The sequence below is a fragment of the Eulemur rufifrons genome, chromosome 6 (genome assembly GCF_041146395.1).
Source record: "Eulemur rufifrons isolate Redbay chromosome 6, OSU_ERuf_1, whole genome shotgun sequence".
Taxonomy (NCBI): domain Eukaryota; kingdom Metazoa; phylum Chordata; class Mammalia; order Primates; family Lemuridae; genus Eulemur; species Eulemur rufifrons.
Genome location: NC_090988.1, coordinates 6242863 through 6255676, shown reverse-complemented (window position 1 = coordinate 6255676; position 12814 = coordinate 6242863). Strand labels below are relative to the sequence as shown.

The following is a 12814-nucleotide window of genomic DNA, read 5'->3' as shown; positions in this document are numbered from 1 at the left end:
AATAAGCTCCAAGGCCAAGGCGGCAGGTGAGGGTGGGGCAGACAGGCTGGGGGAGGGGAGCGGTCCTGGGACTGGGGAGGAGGAGGGGAGCCAGGCTGGGGGAGGGGAATGGGGCCGAGGCCTGGGGACCTCCCTGCTCAGCTTCGGCTGCTGCAGCAAAGTTTCCCAACTCGGGAGAGCAGCTGCTGCTTTCTCTTGCCTTTATTTTTCCCCTCTCAGGGTGGAAAATGAATTTCGAGCATCGCTGGGGAGCCTGCCAAGTAATTGGAAAACATGTCGAACAATGTGTCTGGCTGCTCCGCGGAGGCGGGGTGGCTTCCTATCCTTGTCCCTCGGGGAGGAATCCTCCGTGCAGTGCCATCTCCAGGTCCCCAAGCCGCGGTGTCCACTCCGCGGCCTGGAAGGGAGAAGCCCCAGAAGCCGCTCAACTGGGGAAGGGAGTCCCTTGGGCACGAGGGAGTCGAAGCGGTGGCGGCGTGGGGAGAACGGAGGCAGGGTGGGTCCTGGCGGTGTGGGCGCTGCACTGGACGAGCGCGGAGTCCCCGGAGACGGGCCTGGGTCCTGGGGTCCTGCCCCACTCGCACCCCACGGCATCCCGATGTGGAGTCCCAGACCCTGCTGGAGCTGGAGCCGGAGCCCAGGTCCCTCCCTTCTCTTGCCACTCCTTTGCCACCTCCAAGCCCTGGCTCCACCTGCCTGGGCAGCCTCCCCAGGCCCTCTGAGACCAGCCCGCCCCGCTTTCCCATACTGGTTTGGCTGGCTGCCTAACCTCCTCTTCTGGGGATGGAATAGGGCCCCCACCAACCCCAGGTGGGTACCCCAGGACAGGACACTGGCTGGGTCTTCACCCGATGGTCCCCATATTGGGTGCAGTTCCTTACAGCTGCATTTGCCTTAGGTCCCCCAGCTTGCCTGCCTCTCTGCAGTGACACACTCAGGAGGGGCCTGCTCCACAGCAGATGTGAATAAACCCTTCTTATCTCCCTTGGTGTTCCAAGCTCAGCTTTACCTAGAGGAGCCAGTCTTTTGTGAGGCACCAGGAGGCCAAGGTTGGGCCTGGGTCCCTGTCTCTGTCTGGAATTAACAAGACCGCATTAGGAAGTGACACACACCTGAATGACAAGGACAGGCCAGCATCCCCTATCCCCATGATCACCACCACCACCACCACCATCACCAAGAAGTTCCTTGCTGAGACCTCCACTTGTCATGCTTGGACCAGCTCCCCGCCCACTGCCCACCCCCAGCTCCCACGCCCTCCCCTCAGGAGAATCCATGACCCACAAAGCCTTTATTAGCTCTTTCAGCTCCATTTAACTACACAAATGGCTTGGTCACAGCTGACTGGTCCGAAATTTGCCAGTGATTTTCTTTTAATTTACTGTGGCTCAGTCCCCCTGTAATACAGGTAGAGAAGGCATATTTGTTTCCAAACTCCCCTCGTGGGGTTAATCATGCACAGAACAAAACTCCATTTGAGCCACTTAATGATTTCATTTCCACCCTAGGTTTGATGGAGCTGTGGCCATAATACTAATGTAGGTCCCTCTATCCCCAAATTCCAGATGTGGGTGCGAGAGAGAGGGAGATTGGGAGCCCCTCAGCCATCCCTCCCAGGCCAGAGCCGCCCACTGTGGGTCTCCTGCACTCTCTGGGTGGGGTGGGTGCCCCCTCTTTTCCTGGGCACATCTTCCATCCCCTGGAAAGCCGTGCTTGGCCAGCTGGTGTTCTTCCACCCCCTTTCCTCTGGATCCCTGCCAGGTCCCATGGGGTCGTTGGGCACCCACCTGTAGAGTGTGCACCTGTCTACCTCTCAGTCTTTCCTCCTGCCATTCCCCCACTGCCACCTAGCTACCCTACCTGGCATCCCGGACAGCCAGACATGCAGGCAGAATCACCTAACCATCCTCCATGCCTCCCCCATGGTGTTCCTTTTCCCTTGAAGACCGCTCCTCCATTGCCAGAGCCTGGCAAGGCCTCTGAAACTCTGCGTAAACATCACTCCCTCTAGGAATCAGCTGACACTTTTTCTCTCAAGCAAAGAAATCACTCCCTCCCTCACTCTACCATTTATACTTTTGGTTTATTTTCACACTGTATTTATTTGTTTGCATGTCAGCCCCTCCACCACTCTGTCAACAGAAAAGAAGCCAAACTCTGTAAAATAATTTTAAAGAGATTTATTCTGAGCCAAATTCGAGGACCATGACCCAGAGCCACACCCAAGAAGGCTGGAGCAAGTGGACTCGCTGTGGCTGGGTTACAATTTGGTTTTATACATTCGAGGGAGACAGGGGTCACAGTTAAAGTCATAAATCAATACATGGGAGGCATACATTGGCTTGGCCCAAAAAGGTGGGCCATCTCTCCCACGGTGTGGGGGTATGGGAGGGGGCAGGGGCTACAGGTGATAGGTGGGTTTAAAGATTCTTTGACTTGTAATTGGTTAAAGACATGAAGCTTTGTCTAAAGGCTGGAATGTTTTAACATAAGGAACTGTTAATCAGAGACATGCCACCAGACATGTATTTGTTGTGTAAATTGAGGACCTGAAGTTTGTCTTGAATACTCTTAGGCCTGTTAATGGGCTACAAAGGATGTCTCCAAGAAGGGAGGGGGCATAATGAGGCACGTATGACCTCCCTCCTCGTGGCAGGCAATTTAGTTTTAGGATATCCCATTGGCCAAGAGGGGGTCCGTTCAGTCAGCTGGTGGGGGAGAGCCTTAAGATTTTATTTTAGTTCACAACTCTGAGCTCCTTAAGGCTGTACCAGGCTACTCACCTGGGCGTGCCCACACTTCCAGCACTGGCCCACTGCCAGGAGAAAGTGCTCCATCAGTGTTCTCGGACGGAAGTGCCCCTGTATAGTTCTTGCGTGTGGGTGTGAGCTGTATTCATAACTAAGATACTCAAAAGCGTCCCATCTGAGGCTTCCCAAATGGTGCTAAAATCTACACCCAGCCCTGCTCTCAGGAGCTGACTCAAAGAAAAGACCAGGTCACCTTCAGGAAATGTGTTTTCACATGCAAATGGCACCATCTGGTGGTTTCCAGCAAAACAGCCATTCAGCCAGTAACAGTGGACCCAGAGGGCTTCCTCCCCCTGCCAGTCTTCCTGCGGACACCGGACGGTCCGAGAAGGGTGTTCTGCAGCAGCCTGGGCTCTGGCCTCCCCAAGAAGCCCGAGGGAGGGGCTGGGAGGGCGTGGTCGCCCCCAGAATTCTGAGGAAGGCCTGCTCACCTCTCTTCTCTCCCTCCCTCCGCTGAGGTGCAGGCTGCTAAGCAGGCTGGGCCTTTCCTAGCCAGCAGTGCTGGAACGTGCTACTCCTCCACCTTGAACATTCTCCAAGCTCCCACCTCAACCTGCACGGGCCAGTCCAGCTCAGCCCCAGGTGTCCATCGAGACTGAGATGTCCTACGGGGGCCCAAGCCCAGGGCCCAAACTGAGCTTATCTCCCAACCTGGGCCTGCCTGCCTTAGCTGATGGCACCCTCCCCAGCCCTACCCCAGGACGACTCTTGTCCACCCATCATGTCCCATGCCTGACCAAGTCGCCAGGCCTGTCTCAGATCCACCCACCACTGCCCAGGGGTCCCCTGCTGGGCTCCCTGCTGCCACCCTTTGCCACAGCCTGTCTCCACAGGTAACAGCACTCTCTGCTTCAAATATTCCTGCACGCCCCACCTCCGTCTCTGCCAGGATGAGGTGGGGATCCCTTACTGGGTGTCCACACCCCGCACGGCCGGCCTCCACCCCTCTACAGCCTCTCTGTGGACCCACCTCCCCCCACTCCCTCATCCAGCCAGAGCGGCCTCCTCTGCGAGGCCCGGCCCCCCACTCAGAGCCCTCTGGCTCTCCTCACCCTTGCCGCTGCCCAGGGCTGCTTGGCCCCTCGGCCTGGGCGTCTCCTTCTCACCCTGTCCTCCCTTGGCCGCTCCCACTGGAGCAAGCAGGTGAAGGGAGGCCAGGAGGAGGGAAAGCGGAGGGGAGGGAAAGTCCAGATGTCCTGTCCCCTGTGAACAGGGGACAGGGTGGGTAAGGGCCTGTCCTACCTCCTACCTCGGCCCCCCACTCTCCCTTCCTTGTACTGTGTCTGGCCAGGCAAAGGACACCACCAGCCAAGTGCTCCCTCCCCAGCTCAGCTGCACAGGGCAGTAGTTAAGGACACTGGCTTTGGCATGAGCTCACCTGGATTCAAATCCTGGCCATGCCATTTAATGGCTGTGGTACGTCAGGAAAGCTACTTAACCTCTCCGAGCTTCCTGTTCCTCTTCTGCAAAATGGTGACGATGATTTTAAAGTAATAAAAAAGAAATCTCCTCAGTTTTTTCTCTGAGCAGGTCACATTTCCATTATATGTGGTATTTCTCCTTTATAGTAGATATGAAAATTGTGACTCATAGTTTGTTTAAAATTCGTCTTTCCTGTCAAAATGAATGTTCCACTGGGGCAGGGACAGGGTGGGTCCTAGTCACTACCATATTCATGGGGCCTACCCCAGGGCCCACACATAGTATAACAAAGTGGCTGGAAAAGGCTGCTTTGAAGCCGGAGCCAGGCAGGGGTTCTAACACTCCCAGTCACCAAAGTGACTTTGGTCAAGGTACTTAACTTTCTTGGTCTTGTGTTGTCTCCTCTCTGATAATAATAATAGTATCTACATTAAAGGCTGCTTGGATTAAGCACTTGGATATATCTAAATTCCTTAGATCAGACCAGGCACATAGTAAGTGCTCAGTAAACATTAGCTGCTATTCTCATAGATACCCAATAAATACTTGAAGGAAACTTCCTGTTTCTAGTCTGACATGTAAAGGGCTTGGAAGTCATCACTCCCTTCCTCACAACAAGAAAAAATAGCTGAATAAACTGGAAATTCACAACTCTTCTTATATCCGTTAGAGAACTGAGCTCACAAAGCAAACCACTGACCTTAAAATTGGAGAGCCAGAAAGGTGGATACAGAGAATCACAACTTCCCAGAGCAGAAGCCGGGAGTGTAAACCTCCACAGGGACCAGTCTGAGCAGGAAAACCTGCACTGTAACTGACAAATTGCTGGAAGCTAAGTGTGGACAAGCTTGATGGCTAAAAAGTCCAAGAGGGCCTAGTCCTAGGGGGGTCCCCACACTTTCATGAGTTTTAACTCCAGGAGCTCTGCTGTGTCCTCACAGTGAAAATTGAATCCCTCCTGCTTCCCTAGGGGGAGGTGGAAAGTAGCCACTTTTAAGTGTGTCCAGAGCATTGTTCTTAAGAAAAGCCTGCCTGCAAGGTAAACTATTTTGCCAGAGCCAAACCAGCCTGGAAGATGAGAAATATCCAACTCCAGCCCCTCTGTACTAGCCTTTCCTCTTCCTATCTTTCCTAAAGTTGGGGGGCGGGGGGCGCTGAGAGGCTGAGGTCACAGCCCAGGGGCACAGGTTCACTAACTACTAAGACCTAATCCTCCAACTATAGAACACTTCCCCTCCCCACACACAATACCACCCCAATAGTAGACTCCTGTATAATCACAGGGGATACAGCTGAAATAACTGTAAGCCTCAGGCTCTATTTAAGAAGGAGTCCTAGGGAAACCCAAAGACAACAGGGAAGACAAAAGCAAGGACATCAGAGCAAGTCTTACCTCTGACACACTATAGCAAATAGTAAACGCAGCCTACCTCCCAGCCTCACGGCAAAGGTGTAAGCACCACGTCCCTTTATCTGATACACCATGTCTGGCTTTCAACAAAAAGTTTCAAGGCTTACTAAAAGGCAAAAAATATAGTTTGAAGAGACAAAGCAAGCATGAGAACCAGACTCAAATATGGCTGGGAATTTAACACAGTTATAATAAATATGGTAAGGGCTGTAATGGAGAAAGTAGACAACATGCAAGACCAGACAGGTAATGTCAGCAGAGAGATGGAAACTTGAAGAAAAAAAATCTAAAGAAAATGCCAGAAATTAAAAAAAAAAAAAAACTATACAAAAATAAAGAATGTCTTTAAAGGGCTCATCAGTAAATTGGACAAGGCTGAAGAAAAAAATCAGTGAGCTTCAAGAAGCGTCAACAGAAAGTACCCAAACTGAAAACCAAAGACAAAAAAAGGAAGGAAAAAAAGTGAAAAAGATTTTCCAAAAACTGTGGGACAATTACAAAAGGTGTAACATATGTGTAATTAGAATACTAGAAAAACAATAAAAGGAGAAAGGAACACAAATGTATTTGAAGTAATAATAGCTTAGAATTTTCCAAAATTAATGACAGACACCAAACAACAGACCTGGGAATCTCAGAGAATAGCAAGCAGGATAAATGGGGGAAAAAATCTACATCTGGTCTTATCATACTCAAACTGCAGAAAATCAAACACAAAGAAAATATCTTGAAAGAAGCCAGGGTAAGGTAATAGAGGGTCAAGAATAAGAATTACATCCAACTTCTCCTCGGATACCATGCAAGCAAGATGAAAGTGGAGTGAAATATTTAAGTGTCGAAAGAAAAAAAAAAATGCCAGCCTAGAATTCTGTATCCTGAAAAATTATCCTCCAAAAATTAAGGAAAAATAAGCACTTTCTCAGACAATCAAAAATTGAGGGAAATTGTCACTAATATATTTGCCTTGCAAAAAAATGGTAAAAGTTGTTCTTCAAAGAGAAGAAAGAGGCTATAGGTCAGAAAATCAAACATACATACATGAAGGAAAGAAGAGTGCTAAGGAAGGGAAAAGTGAAGATAAATGCTGGAAACAAACCAGCCACACTTCCCTGAGGAAGCCCTCCCTGCCCCAGCCCACGCAAACCAGCACCCCTTCTAATGTTCCGGGAGCATCCGCATGGCCTTCGTCACACAGTGCTGGAATGGCCGCTGTCTGTCTCTCCCTCAGGGCTGTAAGCCACGTGTCCCCAGAGCCAGGCTTGCAAGGTGCCCAGCATCTGTGAGTGAGTGCATGGAGACAGGCATGGCACAGCACCCCACCAACACCAGGGGAGCTGTTAAATAGCACATCTCTTTATTAGTGGTTCAGCAAGAAAATTCCAGCACTGCCACTGTCTCGGTGAAGGGCTCACGTGCTAGAGTCTCTCTGCCCAGGTCTGGTCATTCTTCAGGTCAAGCAGGAGATGGATGTTCTTCTGACATAGGCTGCTCCTTGGCCCTGAAGGACTTCAACCTGGGAGGCAGAGAAGGGCCCAGGGGACACGTCATGGAGCTGTGGTTGGCCAAAGGGCAGAGCTGATCATGACGCCCTCTAACCCTGTGTTCTGCGCACTCACGGAGCTCTGTCTGGAGAACAGACAGCTGGGACTGAAGCCTGGGGCTGCTGCTTCCAACTCACAAGCCCCTGTGAACTGCTTGCCCTTCCAGAACCCCTGATCCCTCACCTCTAGTAATAGTAGCACACACCTGATGTGGCACGTCCGTGTGCTAGACGCTGTCACCCCCAAGACACCCTCCGAAGCAGACACTCCACTGTAGATGAGGAAATGGAGGCACAGAGGCGTTAAGTAACCTGCCCATGGTGGCACCGGATTGGAACCCAGTGTTTGCTCATGGACGTGGCTCAACCTCTGCCTTCTGTAGGATGGGCTTGAACCATGCCTCCTCTTAAGATCGTTTTTGGTTCAAATGAGAAACCTTGACAAAGTGCCTCGTGCAGAAGCTGGCATACAGTAAGTGTTCAACCAATGCCAGCATTACATCCCCATGGCCTTCCTGTAAGCATCCCAAGGACACTGTGTCTAAAACACGTCTAGCTTCCGCAACAGCCTGTGCAGCCGTTCCCTCTGGCAGGGGTGCAGTGGCTGCTTCCCGGATGGCAAATGCAGCTGTTTTGCTCTGCCATTGGCCGTCCACCTCCCGGATCATGTGACCACTGGGACCCAGCCCAAGCAAAGAGGCCGTGCGACCCAAAGTCACATCCCTAGTAGGTGTAAGTCCAAAGCCTGTGTGCATCAGTCCTGACTCTGATCTTGTGACTCAAGGTGAGGTTAGTAGACCAGCCACAACGATGCCCAGGAACTGTTAGAAATGCAGAACCTCGGCCCCACCACCAGCTACCCAGCCCGAGATCCTAGGGCCACGAACAACGGAGAAGTAATGCTCTCTGACACCACAGTTAAGACAGTCAGAGAGGCCAATCTGAAGCTTGGCTTCAAGTCCTTCCAAAAGCTTGAAAGGCATTGCAGGAGCCAGAGACAGCCGCCTTCTCCCCCACCGCCACTGCCCCAAGTGCAGGCCCCTCCCCATACGGAAAGGCAAGGCCTTCTTATCAAGTTCCCCACCCGAGCGCACCCCCCCCCCCCCGGCTGCCCAGGGTAACTGTGTGCTCTGCCCAGTTCCTCACCTGTCAGCTCTCTCACCTCTTGCTCTTAGCACTCGAAGGAAACTGTCATGCAGGGGTCCTGAGCTGGCTCACTTGCAATGTGGGATATGCTGCAGGGGACAGAGGGGAGGGGCGAGGTGGAGGGGGCTGCCTGCTAGCACAGGCTGCTCAGACCGCCGCCCAAGGGCTGGGGGGAGGGGGTCTGGCTGGCCATGCTGGGCCATGGCCACATCTGGGCCCAGGACCAGAGTCCCACCAAGAGGCCCTCAGCCCAGAGCCCTCTGTGCCCCCCAGGGCAGGCACCATGGAGGCTGACACAGCCCTGCAATGTGGAGCACAGAGGACAGGAGAGCAGCCCAGGAACTGCTTGTCCCTGCTCTTGATGGTGGAATACCCCCACCCCACCTGCCCCCAGTTAGGAACACAAATCCATTGGTCCCAGACAGCTTACCTTCTTCTCACCTGCTCTATTCGATCTCGCATGATGTTCTCCGTCATCTCACTTGGCACTTGGAAGATACGGGTATGGCTGCAAAACGCCATTCAAACCTTTATTACTAGGCATAGTGAAACTGCTAGAGCTGGGGTCGCATGAACAATAGCTCTGGCCCCATTACCACGAGCATGTAAGCTGGCCCCTCCCCCTTCTTGAGTCATGAGCACAAAGTGTTGTTACCACCCAAGGACGCCAGAGCCGCCCAGCAGTGCTGAGCAGGTGGCAGACAGTCCTAAGGCAGCCAGGGACACAGAGGTTGCTGCCTTGACTAAAGTCAGGGGGTCAGTGGTCTTGAAAGACGTGGCATGTGCCCCTCCTGAATTCCTCCCCAACTTCACCACCACTATCCACAATCCATGTTGTGCCACATCCACTATGTTTTAGAGATATTTCTAGAACGTTCTGTCGCAGGGAAGCTGAGGGTGCCTGGTGGCTGCTGTTCTATTTCACCACACTAGCTTTGCTGCCTCCCTCTGGTCCCCTTCCTGTCCTTTCCCACTCCGCCCCTCACGAGCGCTCCCCTCCATCCACTGAACACCCCGTTTCTGTGTCTATTGAAACTGCCCTCTTTGGATAATGCCCCACTCTCAGTGCTCGGGGCCTTCACAGGTGACGACAGCACTGCTACTGCCACCAGGGACCCGCAGCCCACGAGGTGGGCTGTGCTCACGACTGTCGCTGGGCAAGGAGGAGCCTGAGAGGGAGATAAAGGCAAAGGTGGCCTGAGAGGAGATGAAGAACGCAGAGACCCCAGCAAAGGGAGGGAGTGCCCTGGGCAGGACGGACGGGAGGGCCTCAGACAAGGGCCCAGCACTGGGCCCTGGAGGCCACGTGGGACCAGCCAGGTGCTGAGGTTCCTGCTCTCTGAAGTGCTCCCTTTCCCCACCCTCGCTCCTGTTTCCCCAGTCCTGCCCCACTCGAGGGCCATTCTGAGCAAACGGCCTGCCAGAACACTTTCGAGAACCCCAGGTGTGACCTGGGCCCCCCACCCTGTGTTCTCAGATATCCCTCATGGCTTCTCTAACATTTTCTTCAACTTTCACGCACCTTGCCCACCTGGGTAACTTTTAACCCTTTGAAATTGAGGACTATGTCGTATTTTCTCTCTCTGCCAGAGGGCCTAGCAAACACTGGGTGGCCAGCACACGTCTAACAAACAGATAAATGTTCAGGGCGCTCCTAAAGGGGTATGCGTTCCCTGACTGTACACTTACTGAAACTAAAAGGGTGACACTGAAGCCTGTGGATTATGGGGAAAACAGGCAGAGCTAGTGGATTAAAACAGTCTCTGTAGAAAATCCAAGATGGAAAATTTATATGTAGACAACTGATGCCTGTAGCCTGGCTCAAAAGCTCAGCCTTGTTACAGTTACGCTAACAGCCAGGATTTTCAAAATACCGAAAGGTGATGTGTGTATTGTCCCAGCTCAGGAACGCAGCTTTAGAATTCCACAGTGCAACCAGGTCAGGCACAAAGAAGCCTGGATTACAATCAATGGCATTTATGATTTTAGAGGCCTCAGAAGATTTTCCATGCAAAACATTCTTTCCCAGGGAGGTCTCAAATTCCACCATTAGTTAGCTCTTCCTGTCATGTAATTACCGTGCGTTTGGATCCTCCTAAAACACAGGTGCCACGAGAAGGGGTAGACACATGAAAACCCGATATGGGGAAGCAAAAGTGCATTTCCTGAGAAATACAGCCTCTTCCACAGAAGGCAGCAAAGCCCACAATGGGGGCAGGGAAAGGGAGGGGAGAGTAGGGAGAGGAGAGGGCGACCTCGGGGCTCAGTGCCAGACCAGTCCAAGCCCCCCATCGGCTACTGGGAAGAGATGGGTGATGCAGCCCAGAGGCCCCAGTAACACGGGCACCGGAAAGGCGATAGGAAAGCCTACACTTTCCTAGCGGGAGGTGGCTCTGGCCCAGCTCCCCTACCTGAGCCCCTTCGTCTCAGAGCCAGGAGAGGTGGTCCCTGGCAGGGCCAGTGTGGAGCACAGAACTCTAGCCTCAGGCTCCGGGAAACCTCCAGGCACCTCAGTTGCAGTTGAAGGCTTTGGCTTTTGCAATTTAAGAGCTTATTTTCTTTTAGCTCTTTAAAGTACAGCCACTTCTGAACAACTCGAGTGCAAAAATAACAGAAGTCTGAAATGTATTCAGAAGCATTTAAGACACGGAGAGCAAGCCCAGTTTTCCAACCCCTCAAGTCATTTCGAAATGTAGGAATGAGCTGGGCTTTCGAGATAGCAAGAACATTCCCTTCAGCCCCCAAGGCAATGCTGAGGCATTTCTCAGCCACAGGAGACAGCACAGCTGGGGAAGAGCGCTGTGGGTTCACACTGGCCGCATCCCGGACAGAGGGACTGGCGCCTTCTCCCACTCCCCCTCCCCACGCCTTCCCTCAGAGCAAAGGGGACGCTTCACCTCCATCTGATGAACTGGATTCTTGTCCTCTCCTCCAGCACCTCCTGACTGTGGTTTGCTGACAGATCAGACTTTGAGAGATGGTGCTTCACCTAGGAAGTCCAGGAGGGGCCCACCTGATTCCCGCCCAGCACGGACCCCCGGCTGGGCTGCCACCACGCCAGAGGCCCCTTGCCCAGAACCCTGCAGTGGGACCTCCCGCCTCGGCCCTCTCTCCCCAGCCCCCTCCCAGGACTGTCTCAAACTCTGTTACCACATCTCTGGTCACATGTACGTCTTGGCCATGGGTGGGAGGAAGGTTGGTTGACATCTTCTCCTTTATGCCCTGGGCAACCTCTTCCTCTGTCTGAAACGTGAGTGATTTTCCTCTGAAAGTGTCGCTGCATCTGATCCCAAGTCCTCTCTTCTCCTCTTCCTCCCCCCTTTTTCCTTCTCCATCACAACACACATACCTCATCTTCACACACGTGCACTCCACATCTCACCTTTCCTGACACAAGCTCCTCTACTGCGACTTTCCTGTGAAGTCCCAGGGACCTCCCTAAGTCCCTGGCCCTGTCCCAAGGTGTGAGATGCCCTCGAGCTAAAAATGATGCTGCTCCTTAATCCAGGATGCTTGAGAAGCAGGGCAGGGTTAGTGGTGACACTAACACATTTCTGCCCAGGACACGGGCCCCAGTGTCCTCTAGGACATTTGGATGGATGAGACTCAACTGGAGGCAGGGTATTTGGCAATGAACTTGAGTTTACAAGTTCTATGTAGAAGGGAGTCCCGATCCCCACACCCACTGAGACCAGCTCTGTAAAGTTTTGGATACCCTGAGTCACAGAAGAATTTTACTCACTTTTTTCAACCAATGCTGTACTACAGATACAGCCTCGCTTTCCACAACATCAATGTCCTGGAAGAAATTGGTAAGGTGATAACCTCAGGAAACCTAGCAGGCCAGCTCCCCGCCCGGCCCCGCTCTTGTTCCAAGGCAGAGGTTGTGAGACCTCTCTGAAGGGCAGCAGGAGCACCAAGGGGATGGTAGAGATGAGAAGCAGTCCCACGTGGCTACCGCCAGCACTGCTTACCGAGCTGGTTATTGGCGGGAAGGGGAGCCCCACGCCTTTCCGGGCGAGAATGTACACAATCCACGTTGTAATTATCATCTCTGGGCTTTCACCAGGCCTCCTCCTTGGCTCCCTCCTTCCATCGAAGCTGCCCAGGAACTCCTGTGGGACAGGGAGGGCATTGATGGGAGGTGCCCACCTGATTGGTTGGCCAGTGGTGATGTGACAATGCCCTCCCTGCATCTCCAGGGTCAAGCAGAGATGGAAAAGAGAGGTCAGGAGGTTATTCCTTAGTGACAGTCATACCTCTGAAATGGACAGATGAGGGGATGGGAGGTAGGGCCTGAGCAGGACACAAAGGGGGAGTTACCCAAACCACAGATAGAGAATGTCAGGGTGGGGAGGTGGGGTGTGCAGTTGATGACTGGTCACCCAGTCTCGAGCAATGCTAAAGCAAAAGGAGATTTCACAAATCAAAGAAACACATTTGTGGCAAAATGACCTGGGGCCCTCTAGACATTCATTCAAAAAC

General features: G+C 52.8%; 1 protein-coding gene across 1 annotated transcript; it reads right to left on the bottom strand.

Moving 5' to 3' along the window:
- Nucleotides 1-7095: 7095 nt before the first annotated feature.
- Nucleotides 7096-12381, bottom strand: SPATA19 (spermatogenesis associated 19). The gene is made up of 7 exons (XM_069468635.1): nt 12304-12381; nt 12072-12128; nt 11480-11572; nt 11227-11318; nt 8760-8837; nt 8565-8630; nt 7096-7156 (listed from the first exon to the last, which is right to left on the bottom strand). Exons 1-7 carry the CDS (start codon nt 12379-12381, stop codon nt 7096-7098), a joined length of 525 nt encoding a protein of 174 aa, XP_069324736.1.
- Between the last annotated feature and the right edge of the window lie 433 nt (nt 12382-12814).